Source organism: Rhinoderma darwinii, chromosome 3, assembly GCF_050947455.1.
Source record: "Rhinoderma darwinii isolate aRhiDar2 chromosome 3, aRhiDar2.hap1, whole genome shotgun sequence".
In the NCBI taxonomy this organism is placed as follows: domain Eukaryota; kingdom Metazoa; phylum Chordata; class Amphibia; order Anura; family Rhinodermatidae; genus Rhinoderma; species Rhinoderma darwinii.
The window spans coordinates 322,157,458-322,180,532 of NC_134689.1; the positions used below are offsets into that span (position 1 = coordinate 322,157,458).

The 23,075-nt window shown below is 42.1% G+C and overlaps 1 protein-coding gene across 1 annotated transcript in view; it reads right to left on the bottom strand.

Moving 5' to 3' along the window:
* The window catches only part of PCSK6 (proprotein convertase subtilisin/kexin type 6), a 241,797-nt gene that overhangs the window by 13,510 nt on the left and 205,212 nt on the right, over positions 1 to 23,075 (bottom strand). Inside the window, exons 17-19 of the mRNA XM_075858267.1 lie at positions 22,030 to 22,117; positions 2,968 to 3,071; positions 423 to 552 (exon numbers count right to left, since the gene is read on the bottom strand). Coding sequence (XP_075714382.1) covers positions 423 to 552; positions 2,968 to 3,071; positions 22,030 to 22,117 — 322 coding nt within the window. The remainder of the gene's footprint in view (positions 1 to 422; positions 553 to 2,967; positions 3,072 to 22,029; positions 22,118 to 23,075) is intronic.

A 23,075-nucleotide genomic window follows, 5' to 3' on the forward strand; every position in this document is an offset into this window, starting at 1 on the left:
AAGGAAGAGCACCACCGCCCATTTGTTCTGAATATAGGTGGTGATCACGGAGCCCACCAATGTGATTCTTTCATGCGTCCCTAAGACATGTAAGATAATTTCTGGCTAGATTTGACCAAAGGGAGTTGGAGGGGCGTCCTCCACTCAGGACCACACTATAGAAGCCTGAGCAGAGAGTAACTAAAAAGATTAGCTCTTGCTCTGGAGGACTCTGCGTGACCTTGTATTACATGGTCACCCATTGATTTGAACGGATGCCATTTCTCCTCTAGCGTCCACCCCAGTGATAACAGCGGATCACCAGTGCTTCACTTGCTGAACCATCGCAATCATCTTTAGGTCTGTAGGTGTACATTTAGCCAAGTGGTTATCCCAATGGGACAACGCCTTTATTTATTTTTTTACACGACTGGATAACTTACCTTCTGCAAACTTTGTGTGGTAGCCCAGGCACTTCTTCAGAATAAAACCCAGGGCCGCAGGTTGGGATACAACGCCAGTCATGCAGATGAAAGTCCTTGGCACACTGAGTGCATTGATCTTTGCCAGTTCCTAAAACCAGAACATAAAATAAAGGGGAAGTAGTATAGAAAAAAGTTTTCAAACTTGTGCTAACCCAGAACTAGTTATTATTTTCGTATATTTTTCTCCCAATAAGATTTGCCTGATGTCTTCCGCATTCTATGTAGAGTACCTCAGTTAGAATGTATCTTAGAAATGTCATATTACTAAACAAGATCCAAGCTGTAACCTATGTGATGTTCTCAGGCTCCTTCTGTACAATGACTTAAGCTAGCTAAGCACGAGCTGCTCAGCCGTCCGCCATCTCCTCGGACTCCCACATAAACATGCGCACTCAGTAATGCCTACTTATTTATTTCAATGTCGAGAGGGGACCAGGCTGCTGGCAGGCCTCCCTCACAGCGACTTATCTCCCATTGGAACAGAGGATCGGGCATGTTGAAATCCAACATGCCCAATCATTTGCTTTCTACATCTGCATTCGGGACTATCGGGATGCCCCCATACACTATAAAAACTTTGTCCCACTCCTTCATGACAGCAGATCTTTAAAGGGCAGCCGTGTTCTTTTTGGAGGTGAAGTTTGGGATTTTTCCTAGGGAGCATTGTGTAAAATTTTACGTTTTTGTTGATTCTTCCCAAGGAAAATTAGTATTTCTGTGAAGCTCTATATATACCAACGCACATATTTCAAAATTGTGAACCCTAATAATGGAATGAAATTAAAAGGCTGCAGCTATAGGGTTTTACTGAAATATTTGAAGTAGAATAAAATGCAGATCCAAGAAATTGCAACCAATGATGCTATGTGGTTACAGGCACCAATGTTTCATGGTAGGAAACATCTATATTAACTAGCATGTTCACCGTACATTCAGGTCATGTATTTGATCAGGTAACACTTCATTTTTCGTGAAAGCTTGCATGGTGAAATGACAGAAGACTTCCGACGTATGTGAGGTCATTGCACTAATCATGGAGCCGCCAAAAAAATGAAGACTACATGCATCCAAATCCACAAGGCATCAATGATCTGTTTGTCTGCTTTTAGTTCTAATATAAAAATCGGTGAAAGCTCAGCTTTTCCTCTATCACCCTGCCTTAATGTAGAAAAATCTAGAAACACCTCGCAGCTCTTCCAGCATGGACTCACGTCACAGGTACACTGGGCCACCCAGACACTTCCCAAACTGTGTGTGGCAAAGCCACAGAGCAGACAAGTCCCTCTACCGGGATCACAGAATCAGAGCAAAGATTTTGCACATAATATAAAAGCACACAGGACAAGAGCAGAATATTTCAGAAAATCTAATCTAAGTAAGGCTCTGTTTACATCACAGGGATATACATTAGAGGCATATGCCAGCAGTATTAGTTCCCTTAGTATACCTCCAAAGCATGGCAATGTATAACCATACAGTCGCATGTCAGACATTTGCCACAAAGTAAAAAATAAATAAAACTAAAATAAAAAGCATACATAAAAGTGCTTGTATTAGGCACATGTACAAAATAAATCACAAAGGTTATGCATACAACGTACTGCCACAATCACTGTGACCCATACAATCAAACTATCACCGCATGGTGAAAAATAGAAAATTGCAATTTTTAGTTTATTTATACATGTTGCTCAATAAGTACAGAGTACCTTAATGAATACCACTGGTAGTTACAGAACGAGTAATGTTTTTGCTTACACAGCCACGCTGACATACTGTAACATTTCATGAGACAAAGCTATATGTACACATTGCATAGAAATATTAGTAGTAGCAATTCGAAGCATCTGTGCTGCCATTACAAGTCATTCTCCCAGCAAGCTCATGTGTGCACTCCCAATTGTACAAATTAATATTCTGCAACATAAGGCCGGATTCACACGAGCGGGTCATTTTTGCGCGCACAAAAAACGCTGCGTTTTGCGAGCGCAAAAGTTCTGTGTGTCAACAGCATATGGTGCGCGGCTGCGTGATTTTCGCGCAGCCGGCATCATGATGACACTCTGGTTTTATGTTTACAAACAGGAAAGCACGTGGTGCTATTCATTGTTTTTACTGCGGTTGCGCGAATCACGCGCGGCACCCGGAAGTGCTTCCGTGTGCCGAGCGCGATTTGCACGCACCCATTGACTTCAATGGGTGCGTGCAGCGCGACACACGGCCAAATATAGGACATGTTGTGCGTTTCATGCAGCGGACACACGGACACACGCTGCGTGAAATTCACTGACAGTCTGAACGGCCCCATTCAGTAACATAGGTCCGTGCGACGTGCGTGAAAATTATTATATTATTATAATTATTATAGTATTATAGTATTAAAGTATTATACGTTCGTGTGAATAAGCCCTAATAAAGCAAGTGTCCAGACCTGCCAGGTTTTAGCTAAAAAGCAAACACAAACTGCATGGAAAAGTTCAGCCTAGAAGGAAAGATATCTTACCCACACATGACTGGCATGTTGCATGGCACCTGTCACATTTCATCACAGCCGTATTATAGAACGTCCCCTGCTCACACTCTGGCACACACATTGACCCTGAAAGGCTAAAGAAAATGAATTGCTAAAATAAAGTTCACAAAACGTCACTTTTATATGAATTAGTAATGCGAAAAATATTTTCTACGTAAAACATGGCTAAAGAGGACTGAAAAGGTCCTTTAAATCACCGGCTCATTTGACAAGCCTTCAGTTTTAACTCCGTGGCGTTGCTAGCACCAGAGTCTTGTCTAGTGCCCCGGGTCTCTTGGCACCAGCGATCACATTTAATTGCATCTGCATCCTCCCCCTTCCGCCAGTGCCCCAGATAGCTTCAAGCTTGTTGGGAACGTCAATGTTCGTGAAAACCTCGGTAACAGTGATCATAATATAGTTACATTTTACCTATACTGTAAAAAAACAAACACAGGCTAGAAGGGCAAACACACTTAATTTTAAGAAGGCCAATTTCCCCAGGATGAGGGCTGCAATTCAGGATATGGACTGGAAAGAACTAATGTCAAATAATGGTACAAATGATAAATGGGAGATTTTAAAATCTACTTTGGGTAAGTATAGTGCAAAATTTATTCCTACAGGTAACAAGTATAAACGACTCAAATTAAACCCCACATGGCTTACACCTTCTGTAAAAAGGGCAATACATGTAAAAAGAAAAAAAAGGGCATTTGAAAAATACAAAACTGAGGGTACAGCTGTAGCCTTTATAAATTATAAAGGAGCTTAATAAAATTTTTAAGAGGGTAATAAAATCAGCAAAAATACAAAATGAAATCCAGGTGGCCAAGGATAGTAAAACAAATCCCAAAAATTCTTCAAGTATATAAATGCAAAAAAGCCAAGGTCTGAACATGTAGGACCCCTAGATAGTGGTAACGGGGAGTTGGTCACAGGGGATCAAGAGAAGGCAGAGTTACTAAATGGGTTCTTCAGCTCTGTATATACAACAGAAGAAAGTGCAGCTGATATAGCTGGTGCCAGTGCTGTTAATATATCAGTTGATATACTAAATTGGATGAATGTAGATCTGGTGCAAGCTAAATTAAATAAAATAAATGTACACAAGGCCCCGGGACCAGATGGGTTACACCCTACAGTTCTTAAAGAGCTTAGTTCAGTTATTTCTGTCCCCCTCTTCATAATATTTAGAGATTCTCTAGTGACTGGTATAGTGCCAAGGGACTGGCGCAGCGCAAATGTGGTGCCTATTTTCAAAAAGGGCTCTAGGTCTTCCCCGGGTAATTATAGACCAGTAAGCTTAACATCCATTGTGGGGAAAATGTTTGAGGGGCTATTAACCCCTTAAGGACGCAGCCTAGTTTGGGCCTTAAGGCTCAGAGCCCATTTTTCAAATCTGACATATTTCACTTTATGTGGTAATAACGTCGGAATGCTTAAACCTATCCAAGCGATTCTGAGATTGTTTTCTCGTGACACTTTGGGCTTCATGTTTGTGGTAAAATTTGGTCGATATATTCAGTCTTTATTTGTGAAAAATTGCAAAATTTAGACAAAATTTACAAAAAATAGCATTTTTCAGAATTTAAATGTATCTGCTTGAAAAACAGACGGTTATACCACCCAAAATAGTTACTAGTTCACATTTCCCATATGTCTACTTTAGATTGGCATCGTTTTTTGAACATTATTTTATTTTTCTTGGACGTTACAAGGCTTAGAACATAAACAGCAATTTCTCAAATTCTTAAGAAAATTTCAAAAGCCTTTTTTTGAAGGTGCCAGTTCAGTTCTGAAGTGGATTTGAGGGGCCTATGTATTAGAAACCCCCATAAAACACCCCATTTTAAAAACTAGACCCCTCAAAGTATTCAAAACAGCATTTAGAAAGTTTTTTAACCCTTCAGGAATTTCACAGGAATTAAAGCAAAGTGGAAATGAAATTTGCAAATTTCATTTTTTCTGCTGAATTTCAATTTTATTAAATTTTTTTTTAGTAACAGAGAAGGTTTTACCAGAGAAATACTACTAAATATGTATTGTCCAGATTCTGCAGTTTTTAGAAATGTCACACATGTGCCTCTAGTGCGCTCGTGGACTAAAACACAAGCCCTAGAAGCAAAGAAGCACCTAGTGCATTTTGAGGCCTCTTTTTTATTAGAATATATTTTAGGCAGCATGCCAGGTTTGAAGAGGTGTTGAGGTATCAAAACAATGGAAACCCACCAGAAGTGACCCCATTTTGGAAATTACACCCCTCAAGGAATTCATTTATGGTTTTTGTTATCATTTTGACCGCACAGTTTTTTCACAGCACCTATTTGAATTGGGCTGTGAAATGAAAAAAATGATATTTTTTCCAATAAGATGTCATTTTTGATCAAAATTTCTTATTTTCACAGGGAACAACATACCCCATTTTGTTGCCCAATTTGTCCTTAGTGCGGCAATACCCCATTTGTGGTGATAAACTGCCGTTTGGGCCCATGGGAGGGCTCAGACGGAAAGGAGCGCTATGTGTTTGTTGGAGTCCAGATTTTGCTGGATTGGTTTTCGGGTGCCATGTCGCATTTGCAGAGGCCCAGAGGTATCAAAGCAATGGAAACCAACCAGAAGTGACCCCATTTTGGAAACTACACCCCTCAAGGAATTGATTTATGTTTTTTGTTATCATTTTGACCGCACAGTTGTTTCACAGCACCTATTTGAATTGGGCTGTGAAATGAAAAAAATGATATTTTTTCCAATAAGATGTCATTTTTGATCAAAATTTCTTATTTTCACAGGGAACAACATACCCCATTTTGTTGCCCAATTTGTCCTTAGTGCGGCAATACCCCATTTGTGGTGATAAACTGCCGTTTGGGCCCATGGGAGGGCTCAGAAGGAAAGGAACGCTATGTGTTTGTTGGAGTCCAGATTTTGCTGGATTGGTTTTCGGGTGCCATGTCGCATTTGCAGAGCCCCAGAGGTATCAAAACAATGGAAACCCACCAGAAGTGACCCCATTTTGGAAACTACACCCCTCAAGGAATTGATTTATGGTTTTTGTTATCATTTTGACCGCACAGTTTTTTCAGAGCACCTATTTGAATTGGGCTGTGAAATGAAAAAAATGATATTTTTTCCAATAAGATGTCATTTTTGATCAAAATTTCTTATTTTCACAAGGAACAACATACCCCATTTTGTTGCCCAATTTGTCCTTAGTGCGGCAATACCCCATTTGTGGTGATAAACTGCCGTTTGGGCCCATGGGAGGGCTCAGAAGAAAAGGACCACCATTTGGCCTACTGGAGCTTTTCTGGTGCTAAGTCATGTATGCAGAAGCCCCTGAGGTACCAGTACAGTTGAAACCCCCGAGAAGTGACCCCATTTTAAAAACTACACCCCTTAAGACATTCATTTAGAGGTGTAGTAAGCATTTTGACCCCACAGGTACTGTGTAAAAGATAATGCGCAGCAGATGGTGCAGAGTGAGATTTGCAATTTTATATATATATATGGCATGTCAGTGTCCGATATAGTGTGCCCAGCATGCGCCACCGGAGATATACACCCCTTAAATTGTAATGTGGGTTCTCCTGGGTACGGCAATACCCTACATGTGGCTGTTATCAGCTGCCTGGGCACACGGCAGGGCTTAGAAGGGAAGGACCACCATTTGGCCTACTGGAGCTTTTCTGGTGCTAAGTCATGTATGCAGAAGCCCCTGAGGTACCAGTACAGTTGAAACCCCCGAGAAGTGACCCCATTTTAAAAACTACACCCCTTAAGACATTCATCTAGAGGTGTAGTGAGCATTTTGACCCCACAGGTACTGTGTAAAAGATAATGCGCAGCAGATGGTGCAGTGTGAGATTTGCAATTTTATATATATATATGCCATTTCAGTGTCCAATATAGTGTGCCCAGCATGCGCCACCGGAGATATACACCCCTTAAATTGTAATGTGGGTTCTCCTGGGTACGGCAATACCCTACATGTGGCTGTTATCAGCTGCCTGGGCATACGGCAGGGCTCAGAAGGGAAAGATGAGGGGGGTAAGCTGTGCGGAGTGCATCAGGGTAAATTAAAAATCAAGGGATGTATGATACATTTTAAAACAATCTTTTATACAGAGCCCTGGTTTTTCGGGACACGTGTCACATTGGTATATTGTGTTCTTCCTTATCCCCCTCTTATAGCAGACTCTGCACCTCTTTTGACTCTTTCCCTTTCCACCGGTTTGGGGAACTTCTCCTGGAAAGTGTTGCCCTGGTACGATGCGTGTGGCCTCGCTTCCAGAAGTACTGGGTGCCCCCCCTTCCTGGTCCCTAAAGATTAGATCTTGAAATTCCAGGAAAGTTCCCCTCTGGCCTGCACATCGACGTAGCACGTACGCATTGTACAAAGCCATCTGTATGATGTGCCCGGCCAGCTTCTTATACCACACCGCATGGCGCTGTAGGGCTTCAGGACTTAATTTGACAAATCCATCCCTCCCATGTACCTATTGTAGTCCAGGATGCAGTCTGGTTTGGGGGTGGCCTTTCCTTCATATATCCTAAATCTGTAGGTATACCCTGATGCACTCTCGCAGCTTATACATCTTCACGCCATACCTTGCCCTCTTACCTGGCAGGTACTGGCGGAATTGAACCCTCCCTTTAAAATGTACCAGGGACTCATCAATAGAAATACACTTCTCGGGGGTGTATGCTTGGGAAAACCGGGCACTGAAACGGTCTAATAGGGGTCTCCGTTTATACAAACGGTCAAAACTGGGGTAATCTCGGGGTGGGCACGGCTCATTATCAGTATAATGTAAGAAGCGAAGTATTGCCTCATTTATTTATTTTTTTAGGTTCCAGTTCATTTCTGAAGTTGCTTTGAGGGGCCCATATATTAGAAACCCCTATCAAATACCCCATTTTAGAAACTAGACCCCTCAAAGTATTCACAACAGAATTTAGAAAGTTTATGAACCCTTTAGGTGTTTCACAGAAATTTAGAGCAAAGTAGAGGTGAAATTTACTCTTTTTATACCATTTTTTTAATAACACAAAATGATTTATCAGAGAAACGCAACTTAATAGGTATTGCCCAGATTCTGCAGTTTAGAGAAATATCCCACATGTTGCCCTCGGGCGGTAATGGACTGAAGCATCGGCCTCCGAAGCAAAGGAGCACCTAGCGGATTTTGAGCCCTCTTTTTTATTAGGCACCATGTCCGGTTTGAAGAGGTCTTGTGGTGCCAAAACATTGGAAACCCCCCAAAAGTTACCCCAATTTTGAAACTAGACCCCTTGAGGAATCCATTGTAGTTTTCTTGGGGTGCATGCGGCTTTTTGATCAGTTTTTATTCCATTTTTAGGTGGCGTGGTGACTAATAAACAGCAATTCTACTATTGTTTTTGTATACTTTTTTTTTTACAGCGTTCACCGTGCGCTATAAATGACATATTCACTTTATTCTGCGGGGCGATACGATTACGGCGATACCAGATGTTTATAGTTTTTTTTTATGTCTTATGGCGTTTGCACAATAAAATACGTTTTGTAAACAATCATTCACTTTTTGTGTTACCTTATTCTAAGAGCCATAACGTTTTTATTTTTCCATCAATAAAGCCGTGCGAGGACTTATTTTTTGCGTAACGAACTGTAGTTTCAATCATTACCATTTTTCGGTACATGCGACTTTTTGATCTCTTTTTATTCCATTTTTTGGGAGGTGAAGTGACCAAACAATTGTGATTGTGGTACGGTTTATTAATATATTTTTTTACGGCGTTCACCGTGCGGGATAAATAACAAAATAATTTTGTAGTTCAGGCCGTTACGGACGCGGCGATACCAATTATGTATAGTTTATTTGTTTGTTTATATATTTAAATTAATTATAAATGACTGATAAGGGAAAAAGTGGGACTTTTACTTTTATTACTTTTAAAACTTTTATTTTCTTATTTTTACACATCTTTTTTTAACTTTTTTTTTACTTTATTACTTTGTCCCACTAGGGGACTTGAGGGCAGGAGGCCCTGATCGCTATTCTAATACACTGCACTACATGCGTAGTGCAGTGTATTAGAACTGTCAGCTACTCACTGACAGCAAGCATAGTGGGTCCTGACGTTGTCAGGACCCACTAGGCTTCCGTCTATGGCATAGCCGGACGCCATTGTTTGGTGTCCGGTTGCCATAGTCACCATCGCCGGCCGCTATCGTGTAGCAGGCCGGCGATGGCGGATTAACCCCTAAGAAGCCGCGATCGCTATTGAACGCGGCTTCTGAGGGGTTAATCGGCGGGGGAGCTCCGCGATCGGTCCCGGCACATTGAGCAGTGATAGTCTGCTGTCGGAAACAGCAGCTATCACAGCTCATGAACGCGCCCCGCGCGAACGGCGCCGTGTTTACTCCATGACCTACTATTAGGTCACTGAGCGCGAACGCTACAGTTAGCATGACCTAATAGTAGGTCATGGAGCGTTAAGGGGTTAAGGGACTATATACAGGATTATGTGACAAAAAAAATAGTATTATAAGTGACAGCCAGCACGGTTTTACTAAGGACAGAAGCTGTCAAACCTGATTTGTTTTTATGGAGAGGTGAGAAGAAGCCTAGACAGAGGGGCCGCTGTGGATATAGTGTTTTTTGACTTTGCAAAGGCATTTGACACTGTCCCTCAGACGTCTAATGGGTAAATTAAGGACTATAGGTTTAGAAAGTATCGTTTGTTATTGGATTGAGAATTGGCTCAAGGACCGTATCCAGAGAGTTGTGGTCAATGATTCCTACTCTGAATGGTCCCCGGTTATGTGTGGTGTACCCCAGTTCCGTGCTGGGACCACTATTATTCAACTTATTGATTAATGATATAGAGCAGGGGTCTCAAGCACGCGGCCCCTGGGGCTGTCATCTGCAGCCCGCGGGACACAGAGCCGCTAGTATCGGCTCTGCTCAGAGACTCTGGAATTCCCCGACATCGCTGTCCACATATGAACAGCGATGTCTGGGGCTTCCCCAGACCCGGAGTCCCGTGCAGAGATCTAGTACAGGCTCTGATCCGGGACTTTGTGGAATTCCCGGACATCGCTGTCCATATATGGACAGTGTATCAGGGTCTTACCCAGAGCGGAGACCCGGGCAGAGCGCTAGTATCGGCTCTGCTCCAGGACTCTGGAATTCCCTGACATCGGTGTACATACATCGACAATGATGTCAGGGGCATCCGCGGAGGGCACTGCGGCAGCATCCGCAGAGGGCACTGCGGCAGCATCCGCAGAGGGCACTGCGGCAGCATCCGCAGAGGGCACTGCGGCAGCATCCGCAGAGGGCACTGCGGCAGCATCCGCAGAGGGCACTGCGGCAGCATCCGCAGAGGGCACTGCGGCAGCATCCGCAGAGGGCACTGCGGCAGCATCCGCAGAGGGCACTGCGGCAGCATCCGCAGAGGGCACTGCGGCAGCATCCGCAGAGGGCACTGCGGCAGCATCCGCAGAGGGCACTGCGGCAGCATCCCCAGAGGGCACTGCGGCAGCATCCCCAGAGGGCACTGCGGCAGCATCCCCAGAGGGCACTGCGGCAGCATCCCCAGAGGGCACTGCGGCAGCATCCCCAGAGGGCACTGCGGCAGCATCCCCAGAGGGCACTGCGGCAGCATCCCCAGAGGGCACTGCGGCAGCATCCCCAGAGGGCACTGCGGCAGCATCCCCAGAGGGCACTGCGGCAGCATCCCCAGAGGGCACTGCGGCAGCATCCCCAGAGGGCACTGCGGCAGCATCCCCAGAGGGCACTGCGGCAGCATCCCCAGAGGGCACTGCGGCAGCATCCACAGAGGACACCGCTTAAAAACTTCCCGCCCATAAAATCTAACAAGGGGCAGTCTATATTTCCATAAGTGTTACATGTACGAAATGGAATAAACCGTCAACCGTATTTCTATATAAAATGCATAGTGAATTCAACCAGAACATAATGGCCCCCTGGAATAATAACCAGGTCATGAGATCTAAAAAGGTGGTCACACGCAGCAGATTTTGTTGCAGAAATTTTCTGCGGATGAAAAATCAGTTCCATTTATCCGAATGGAACTTGCAGAAATGAATAGATCGGATTTTCTTAAACAAAAATGCGCCGCCTGTGATTGCACCTTTTTTTTTTTTTTTTTTGTGCAAATCAGTTTTAAAAATGCAAAATTGCTCTCATCCAGAGAGAACACTGTCTCTCCAGTGTCACATATATGTAACTACCCTTGTAAGTCAATGTCCGACGCCGTAATGACCTTGCCTACATCCAGTCTCTGCATACTCTCACTAAGTGATCAAACGATTACATGAAAAAAATAAAATTATATATTTTTTTTTAAAGATTGAGGCAGAATGGTGTCCATTGTACTACTGTAAAAAAATTTTGGGGGAAAATCAATGAATGTTATACAGCTGAAATCAACCAGAAAAAATTAAAGGAGTAAACAGACCTTTCGCTATGACACTAAGCACAGAGGAGCCGAGTTGGTAGTGGCAAAATAACTTGTTACCATGACAACCATCTTTTGCATTTAATGCTTTTAGGACATTTTTGTGAACTATAACAAACAATTCTCAGGAGTGCGCAAAATATCAGCACATTGTTTTTACATTTTTAACCAACATTAAATATGTAACCTGGAATCCTTATGTTCAATTGAATGGGCCAATATAAGGGAAACTTGCCATCTGTACACGATGGCAAAAATTCTCGGCAAAACATTTAAAATACATAGGTAATAGGAGAAAACAAAAAAAAGGAAAAGAGGGCAGAAAAAGGAAACAACTTTATCAGAGCGAGGGAAGAGTGGAGAGGCAACTACGCTCTTTTCTCAAAACTTCTGGTTTAGGCTTTCTGGAGTAAAATCAGACGTTATTACCTGTGAAAAAAAAACCTCCTTTATTAAGCTCCTGTTCTGAAATGTAGAAGTAAAGCTCTATTCCCACGGTTTACAGGTTGTGTCTTAAGGATACGTTTGCTTAGATAAAAATAATTCCAAAACGTATCCTATGTCAAAAGAGGATTCGATTAGAAAAAGTAGCTGCCTTTCCCGATAAACCATGCCACACTTACGCCAGTGTCTGGTATGGCAGCTCAGCCCCATTAACTAATGGAGGAGACACCACCTGTGGACAAGGGGGATGCAGTTTCTCTGAAGGGGGGGTGGGGAGGAAGATTTTTCTAATCCAGGACAACTCCTTTAGGCTATGTTCACACTGAGTATTTTGGGGGAGGAATATCTGCCTCAAAATTCCGTTTGGAACTTTGAGGCAGATATTCCTCTCCCTGCACGCCGATTATCGCGCCGTTTTTTACCCGCGGCCATTGAGCGCCGCGGTCATAAAACAGCGAGAAATACCCTTTCTCCTGCCTCCCATTGAAGTCAATGGGAGGTCAGAGGCGGAAGCGCCCGAAGATAGGGCATGTCGCTTCTTTTTCCCGCGAGGCAGTTTTACTGCTCGCGGGAAAAAGACGCCGACGCCTCCCATTGAAATCAATGGGAGGCGTTCTCGGGCCGTTTTTGCCGAGTTTTGCGACGCGGTTTCCGCGTCAAAAAACCCCGTGTGAACATAGCCTTAACATCTAGAAATAGTATATTGATAATATTGAAAAGTCTAGTCTATCATGCTATAACAATACAGCAAACAAAATAAAAAATAAATAAAATAAATTGTAAAGCATATGTCCACCTTTGCAAATTGTTTTCTACTTATCCCAATGCATCTAAAAAAAATTTTTGCCATAGGTCTTGAATAAAAATATCTTGGGCTCCATTCAGGTGAGCGTGTCCAATTTGCACAAGTAAAAAACCCAGCGTTTTTCCTACATTTCACGTCCGTGTGGAATCAGTGTGCTTTGTGTGTGACATGTGTTTCACGTCCATGCAAGCGTTTTTAAAAAAAAAACAAAAAAAAAAACAACTTCTCTGCTTTTCTATATAATGAATGCGTGAAACACGGACAGCCCACGGATGTCCATATTTTCCACGCACCCATAGAATTCAAAGCACGACTAGGTGCGCAAAAATGCACCAATATAGGACATGCAATAAGTTTCACGCAACGGACACTCAAGCATGTCTGAATAGCCCCATTGAAATGAGTGGGTCCGTGTGCTGCGAGTTATTTCAACAAACAGCACACAGAAGAGTATTGCGCTCGTCTGAATGAGCCCTTACTCTTTTTGCCTACAGCTCCTATACTGACAAATTTGTCTCCAAGGTAACAGGTCCATGGTCTGATCCTGTAGTCCTACTCCCATCTGTCCCTTCATTCTTGATATACATTTGGTAGGTTAGCAAGAAGTAGGGGGCATATAGAAATTGCATGACTGCAGGAGCAGACTACAATGGGTTGAGCTGTAGACACAAAATAGGAAGTTACTTTCTTTTAATTTTAGATCCATTACAGCATTACAAAAAGAGAGACATCGCCTTTAAAGTAAACCTTTTTTATATTTAGCTTACAAAAATAACACTTGCTTGGCAAAGATCCTTGTTATAGGTATTAGAAACCATAAGTAGTATTTGGGGCCTCCTTTTTAGGGAGGTCTATTTAACCTAGAGGAACCCCAGATAACTGAAAAGGAAATAGATTATTGCCAAAATGTTTTGGGGAAAAAAAAAAAAAAAGTCCCCAGAATTGGTAGGAAAGGATCTCAAATACATATAATAAATGTTTACATAGCAAAGTGATTTAGTAAGAAAGCCAGCAGCATCTATGGAAGGTTAACACTGTCCATTTATCGGAGCTGAATGTTTTGCTGACGATTTCATGTTAATTGCTCTCTAAAGCACAAGGGATACTTTATACATAAAACGTTCCGGCATTGAAGATGGAGAAAGTCAGAATTCAGAGGATTTTACTAGTATTTGGGCAAAGCAGCAGAATACTGCGCATATTGTCACAGGCACCGAGGGACTGCATTGAGTCAGGACTTGATTGACATCCATTTAAATGAGTGAAGAGGAGAAAGCCGCTACTATTCTGAAGGACAGAGTTCCAGCAACATTAGATGCTGTCCAATAAACCATGACCGCGGGGGAACCCCGGGAGGTAAGCTGAGAAAGTGGCCTCGGCAGTGAAGAATCATGATGTACCTGCTCCAGGTCATGATAAGGACAACCTTCTATACCCTCTCTAATGGGACAAGCTCTGCCCTTTATGTGCAGACCCTTTAACCCATATGACATCTCAGAGTAGTGTCATAACATTTTAACCAGTTAAGGACAGGCTGTTTTACAGCTAAATGACCAGGGACAGTTTCACAATTTTGCTATGCGCTACTTTAGATGAATATAACTCTGCAGGTGAATAAAGTTTATATTTGAATTTTACACTTTAAAAGGACAGATAGGGTTTTGTTTTAATGGTATTTGTCAGTGTACATCATTTCTATTTTTACTCTAAAGTAGGCAAAATTAGAAAAAAAATCAAGAATTTATCAAATGTGTCATTTTATGCAAACCGTGATCACACATAGTATGGACCACAAATAAAATTTTCTCTCATTTACTCCCGTGTATGGGGATACCACACGTGTGCTTTATTCACTGTAAAGGCATGTGCCAGGGTTTGGCATTAAAGGTGGCTTTTTGGGTCCACCAATTCTGCACTTGATTTTTTTTTAGCAGCATACTGTATTCTGGGGGGCCTAATGCCCTTGAACATTAAAAACACCCCATAAATGACTTAATTTACAAAAGTAGACCCCCCCCCCAAGGTTCTTCAAGGGGTCTATCATCTTTTGAGAAAGTCCAGTAGTCTTCGGAGAGTTTCTAGAATAAGAAATAACAAAATTTAATTTCACATTCTGCTACTTCTCCCATGAATGAGGATACCAAATATATGTGTGCCTTATGTATCACAGAGATGTAGGAGGGCTTACGATAGAAGAAGCTTATTTCACAAGTCATCTATTCCCAGCTTTTTTTACAAAATTCAACGAGTTTCTATAAGACTTTCAAAATAACTTCTCTTGAAGCTTAGATCCCAAAAGTATTCATCTAGGGTTATAATTGGAATTTTATTTTGGTATCCTAAAATAAGAAATTGCAGGTTTATGCAAAAAAGGGAGCTGTACGGCAGTCTTACATTAGAAAATATGCAAACATGACATCCTCCCCCCACCTATTACCTTCCTCACCCTTTGAGTAAAATAAGGGGAAAAATAAAGATGTAAAATAGGGCAAATATATTTTCAACGGTGAAAAAAAAATCTAAGAATTCAGAGCACTATGGAATTTCCTATAACATGGATGAATACACAGGCCTGGTTGTGAGTGATGAAAGTACTGGGAATCCTTGCGGCGCCCATATTTTCTGCAGACGCGGCACTTTTTCTGGAGGTTTCTTCTAGTTGGTGTTGGGGGAATGCGAGTGATAAAATGTCTTTCAGTCAGTCGCTTGACATCCTCAGACTGGGGGCATTCTCTGGTGTCCGGAACGTCAAAAACGAGGCCTTCAATAATTCTTTCCTGAAAATCCAAATGTGTCTCACACGGCTTTTTTTTTTTATTATGGAGAACAAATGTATTGTGGATTACCACCTGTATAAGATAAATGCCCACTTTTTTCTACCAGGTTTTTAAATAGGGCAGTAAAATCTGGTTGCTTAAATCCACCACCCATGTACTTTATATTCGGACACGCTCACAGGTTTCCCTCACTGCCACTGCGGAATGAATTGCGTTTAGCACATAAAGGCCTTTGCAACGCCTGTACTTGACCGCCAGCAATTCCTCACATGCTTAAGCACATTCCCACTTTACCATGCGATTCCCCACGAATTGCTGCAGAAAAACAAATTCGGTTTTTGCACATTGTCTCACACGTCCTTGTAACAGAGCACACTAGAACAACAATTGTCGCAGTACAGGTAGTACCCCTTGTGAAGCAGAGGCTGCATTATCGCCCAAATAATCTTCCTGCTGGACAAAAGATCAGGGGGGCTATACAGGAACATCTATTGATCGGTCCCACCCTTCATAAATTCTGTAGGCGGCTGTATAACCTGACCCGCTTTCATATAATATGTACAGCTTAACGCCATATCTTGCCCTTGAATAATTGAATAGTAGTTACGCTGCTTCCGTAACAGCCATTCACTACTGTGGGAGTAACTATGGGAGTTACAGAAACAGCGTAGCTCAGCTAGTTACGCGGTTTCCTTAACTCCCGACCATGTAATCAGGAGGGGACCGGGAGTCAGCGTGAGCACAAAAAGCTAGAACGGGGATTAGGGGGCCCCGTTCTAAAAGATCGGTGCGGGTCCCAAAGGTGGGACGTGCATCTATCAGACATTTATGACATATCCTGTGGATATGTTATAAATAGCCCTCATGGGAAGACCCCTTTAAAGGGGTTGTCCGGGCACGGACCGGTTTTTCATACGGATGACCTATCCACGTGCCCGTACAACCCCTTTTACTCAGACTAAAATTCGGACCCCTGACTAGATCCTAGAATACATACAGACCCCCGACCTTGTAAACTATTGCAGTCCCCAGACCAGACTCCCTAAATAAATACAGACCCCAGAACAAGCACCCTAAATACAGACCTCGGACCAGACCCAAGACCTGACCCCCTACACTAAAAATGACCCTAGGCCTGACTCCGTAAAGTAATACAGACCACAGACCAGACCCCTAAATAGACCCCAGACCAGGCCCCCTATACAGACCCCAGACCAGACCCCCTAAATACAGACCCCTTAATCTAATAGACCCCCTAAATACAGACCACTGATCCCTTCAACTAATACAGACCCCAAGCCAGGCCTCCTAAATACAGACCCCTTAAACAAACTTATCCCCTTCTCTTACCCAGCAGCTCACCTCACTGTCTTCTCTATAGCTGCTGTTCTAGGACCTGCAGTCATGTGACCAGCAGGTCTCTAAACAGTAACAAGAATTGGAGATAAGGTCATGTGACCTTATATCTTAAGGTCCTTTTGCAGGACACAATGCAGTTTTGTCATGGTCATGGGCCCCCCAGGAGGCTGCCCAAAACACCCCAATGAAGTTCCGCCAATGACTGTGTTTATAGATTGTATTTAACCCCTTAATGACCGACCATGAACCTTTTCATGGCGGTCATTAAGGGTAATTATGTCACAGTGGCGCTGTGACAAACCTGGCACGGGTGTCGGGCTGCCTAAAGACAGCCGGGCTACTGCTCTAATAGGCGGAATTGAAGTTATTAATCCCGCCCATTTAAACCCTTAAATGGCGCAGTCAATAACAACCGTGGCTTCCAAATGGTTTCAGAGGGAGGGGGATCCTTATGTTACCCCATCAGCAACCCCGGCGACGTGATCACGGGTTGCCGATGGCTTTTATGGCAGCCGGGGACCTAGCAAAAAGCCCCCAGGTCTGCCTTCAGTGTATGCCTAATAGGCCCTGCCAAATTGGCAACTCCACGTCCGTAACGACCCAAACTATAAAAGTATTACGTTATTTAACCTGCACGGTGAACGCAGTAATACAAAATAAAAGAAAATGCCAGTATTGATGTATGCTGTTCATCCTGCCTTCCAAAAAATGCGATCAAAAAGTCTACAAAAATTGTCTCGCAAAAAATAATCCCTCATACAGCTAAGTCGGCAGGAAAATTAAAAACGAATGGCTTTTAGAACATGAATCCCCCCCCATTACCCTAAAAAAAGTGTTAATAAAAGTAAAATTATATCTACCGAAAATGGTGCCATTAAAAAATAAAACTTGTTCTACAAAAAAACCCTCATAAGGCTATGTATAAGGGGGAAAAAAATAAAGTTATGGCGTTTGAAATAAAACAATCACAAAACGAAAAAAATTGTTCCGTTATTAACCTCTTCCCGACATTTGACGTATCCATACGCTAAAGTCGGGCAGGGGAAATATGGAACGGGCTCACGGAGTGAACCCACTTCATGCGATGTGGGTGTCGACTGTATGTTACAGTCGACACTTCAGAGTAACGAGCGGGATTGCGCTCAATAGCAACAGCGGCATTTAAATCGTTAGAAAGAGGGGGGCGACCACCTCTAACAGCTCATCGCACCCCCCGCAATTCAATCGCAGGCTGGCGATGGTTGCTATGGCTGCCTGAGGGCTTAGTGAAGGCCCCCAGGTCCGCCATCTTTGTGCTCCTATAAAGCGTTGCCTCCGGCAGGGCTTAATAGAAGCCTGTCAGAAACACGATATACTGCAATACATTAGTATTGCAGTATATAGTGCAAGCGATCTAATGATCGCTGGTTGAAGTCCCCTGGGAGGACGAATAAAGTGTAAAAATTAGTAAAATAAAAGATTTTTTATGTAAAAAAAACACAAAAAAAAAAAAAAAGTTTAAAAAAAAAAAAACCTTTAGCCCATTTTCCCCCTAGAGCATAGTATAAAAAGAAATAAACATAATTGGTATTGCCGCATCCGTAAAAGTCTGAACTATTACAATATATCATTTAACCCGCACGGTGAATGTCGTAAAAAAAAAAATAAAAAAAAAAATTGTAAAACGCCAGAATCTCTATTTTTTGGTCATCTCATCTCCAACAAAAAATGAAATTAAAAGTGATCAAAACATCGCAAGTACCCCAAAATTGTATCATTATAAACTACAGCATATCCCGCAAAAAAATAAGCCCTCACACCACTTAATCGACGGAAAAATAAAATAAAGTTATGGCTCTCAGTATAAAATATAAAATTTATTTTGTGTCGCCAAATTCTAAGATTTTTACTTGTAAAAATACCAAATATATATAATTTTTTCTATATTTTACTATCGCCGTAATCGTATTGACCCACAGAATAAAGTTAACATGTTGTTTTAATTGCACAGTGAATTCCGTAAAAACGAAGCGCAAAAAACAATGGAGGAATCTGTTTTTTTCATTTTCTAGCCCACAAATATTTTTTCCCCCGTTTACTTGTACATTATATGGCACAATAAATGGTGCTACGAAAACCTACAACTCGTCCTTCAAAATTCAAGCCCTCATAGCACTACATCGACTGAAAAATAAAAAAAAGTTATGGCTTTTGGAATGTAGGGAGGAAAAAATGAAAATTAAAATCTGAAAAATGGCTGCGGCAGGAAGGGATTAAGGCCCAAAACCGGTTGGTCACTAAAGGATTAAAAATATATATTTATATCAGATGGAGATATATTTTGTTTTTATATTTTCAGACATTATTATTTGGTGGATGTTGTAGGTTCTCCTCTAGTTTGCCACATATCCTTTTTATACATTTTTTTCTGGGTGAAAAAACAAAAACAGAATAAATCTGCGGCATGTGTACATACCCGTACCTTTTTGTATATTCAGCCTTTTATACTGTTTTACTACAAGTTAAAGAGGCTCTGTCACCAGATTTTGCAACCCCTATCTACTATTGCAGCAGATAGGCGCTGCAATGTAGATTACAGTAACGTTTTTATTTTTAAAAAACGAGCATTTTTGGCCAAGTTATGACCATTTTTGTATTTATGCAAATGAGGCTTGCAAAAGTCCAAGTGGGCGTGTTTAAAGTAAAAGTCCAACTGGGCGTGTATTGTGTGCGTACATCGGGGCGTTTTTACTACTTTTACTAGCTGGGCGTTCTGACGAGAAGTATCATCCACTTCTCTTCAGAACGCCCAGCTTCTGGCAGTGCAGACACACAGCGTGTTCTCGAGAGATCACGCTGTGACGTCACTCACAGGTCCTGCATCGTGTCGGACGAGCGAGGACACATCGGCACCAGAGGCTACAGATGATTCTGCAGCAGCATCGGCGTTTGCAGGTAAGTCGATGTAGCTACTTACCTGCAAACGCTGATGCTGCTGCAGAATCAACTGTAGCCTCTGGTGCCGATGTGGCCGACACGATGCAGGACCTGGGGCAGGAAGTGAGTGACGTCACAGCGTGATCTCTCGAGAACACGGCTGTGTCTGCACTGCCAGAAGCTGGGCGTTCTGAAGAGAAGTGGATGATACTCGTCAGAACGCCCAGCTAGTAAAAGTAGTAAAAACGCCCCGATGTACGCACATAATACACGCCCAGTTGGACTTTTGCAAGCCTCATTTGCATAAATACAAAAATGGTCATAACTTGGCCAAAAATGCTCGTTTTTTTAAAAATAAAAACGTTACTGTAATCTACATTGCAGAGCCTATCTGCTGCAATAGCAGATAGGGGTTGCAAAATCTGGTGACAGAGCTTCTTTAAGGGTCCACCAAACAAAGCTGCTGTTCAGGAAAGGGGTCCTGAAACCAGCTGAAAGTGAATTTCAAAAGAACCAGTAGTGGAATAATTCTAAACAGTTTAAAAGGAGTTCTCTGGCCAAAAAACATTAGCTGTGTCCTGTAGTTATCCCATAGGGTCTTTATTCCTCATGAAGCGGTTTCCTGAGCCGCAATAAAAAAAAAAGAAAAAAGCTACTGAAATGAATGTGCCCCTGTGACACCAAGCAGATCAAAGAGCTTTACCTACATACAATCCTGCAAGCCAACACAGTGGTCCTTTCAAGACTACCTCCAGATTACCTATTTATCCAAGCTACCGGAAAATATTTGCTCAAGTCAATGTGTTGAGACTATCAGTCCACAAAGGAAGGGGAGGCTATCAAATCAGAGCTTATGATTTTATGGCACCTCAAACTATTCCATGGCCAGTGACATTTTCCTATTAGGTGACTGGTGCTAAAATTAGTTTGTGTCCGTGTCGGATAATTATTGGGTACATAGACAGAAATGACAGCGTACGTCAGCATCCCTCCTACTGGACCAGGCTGGTTCCCCTATGAAATGGGAAAAGCGCTCATGTTTTGCAACATTTAAATATCACCTCATTAATTCAGACTCCTTGGCAGATTATTATTATACACTGGAATGAAGTTCTGACCTCGTCCACAACCGGAGAAAGCCGGATTAGCTTTATTATACACTATGTGACACGGAAACCTTGACAGCTCCCACAATACGATCCGCCTGCATGTTCTAATTACCCGATCAGATCCTGACAACTGACAATCCCCGTAACCGTGTGTTAGAGATATTTTTAATATGGATTTCAATAAAGCCTGTAACCCTTCATGTCATCAGCCTCCATCTTGAACTTTAAAGATTATCGTACAATTAAATATGTAGACTATATGATAAGAATGACAAACAGTAACAGACCATTTGGGAGGCAACAACCATTCCGCTTGTGTGGTATGTTCAACTAGGGCTACACGGCAGATCTTGTGGTGACAACGTTTTGCTAACAGTCCTTTCCTTGTCCCCTTGTGTGAGCTACCCAAACCCCTGACTGAGTTTCAGATGTCCACCTATGGACTACATTTGATCAATGGTGACAGCAGGATCCATTTACAAATGTCCAGCAGCTACAATAAAATTTAGCATGGCAGCAAAAACAAAACTATGATCGATAGATTATATATATATATATATATATATATTTTATTCTTTGTGGCTTACGGTACATGTTTCCCCCTCCAATATTGTATCATGTCATTTGCTATAATAGGAGATTTAGCACTGTACAGTGAGCTCCAGACTATTAGCTTTCCCTCATTACAGATCAGCTGTCATTTCCAAAACCGCTTTAGTTCCCAAACGTGGATGTAGGGGACCATGGAGGGCATACATGCAGAGCCCAAATGGCACACGGCTGATGCAATATACGTCATAATAAAGCACAACTGGTAAAAATTTTATATTGCCTTAAAACATTGGTAAATCAAGAAAACATCCCTAGTTTTGCAAACTTGTGACTCGCCAGCCATTAAGATGCATTGGTGAACTGATTTCACAGGTTTGAGAATTAATTTTGGTTCATTTAAAGAGACCATCACCAGGATTCCAGCGGTGCAGGAGAGAACTTGTTATTTTGAGTCATTTTCATAAAATCCGTTTAAATGATTCACCACTGGATTTACAGTCTTTGGCACCACTTTATGCTGCACTATCTTCTCCTCTCTAATAGAACTTACATATAGTAGGCTTATTCAAATGGTGGAATGGAGTTAAATGCTTGTGTAAATGTGTGGCTGGGGACTTACCTGTACCCATCTCTGCAGACCACACACTTATCGGGGTAGCCAAGACATTTCTTACAGTTTTGGTGACACTTGAGACATCTACGGAGGCCTAAAACAAAGCATAGTATAATACACAACATAAGTTCAAACATCAGTAACATCAAAATATTATGGTCTCTATTCCTAGAAGCTAACAAAGACTTTTTGCAAGGCACAGCTTAAAGAGGCTCTGTCACCACATTATAAGTGCCCTATCTCCTATATAATGAGATCGGCGCTATAATGTAGGTGACAGTAATGCTTTTTATTTAGAAAAAACATCTATTTTTACCACTTTATGACAGATTTTTAGCTTTATGCTAATTACTTTCTTAATGCCCAACTGGGCGTGTTTTTACTTTAGACCAAGTGGGCGTTGTACAGAGGAGTGTATGACGCTGACCAATCAGCGTCATACACTTCTCTCCATTCATTTACACTGCACTAGCGATATAGCTATATCGCTATGTGCAGCCACATACACACACTATAACGTTACTGCAGTGTCATGACAATGAATATACATTACCTCCAGCCAGGACGTGATGTGTATTCACAATCCTGATACGTCGGAATCTTTTCTGTGAGATTTCCAGCAAGGCAAACGTAATCTCACGAGATTACGATGTAAACGAGATTACGTTGGCCTTGCTGAAAATCTTACAGAAAAGATTCAGAAGTGTCAGGATTCTGAATACACATGACGTCCAGGCTGGTATTGATGTATATTCATTGTCAGGACACTGCAGTAACGTTATAGTGTGTTTATGTGGCTGCACAGTGATATAGCTATATCACTATGTGCTGTGTAAAAGAATGGAGAGAAGTGTATGACGCTGATTGGTCAGCGTCATACACTCCTCTATACAACGCCCACTTGGTCTAAAGTAAAAACACGCTCACTTGGGCATTAAGAAACTAATTAGCATAAATCTAAAAACCGCTCATAAAGTGGTAAAAATAGATTGTTTTTCTAAATAAAAACCACTGCGATCACCCACATTACAGTGCCCATCTCCTTATGTAGG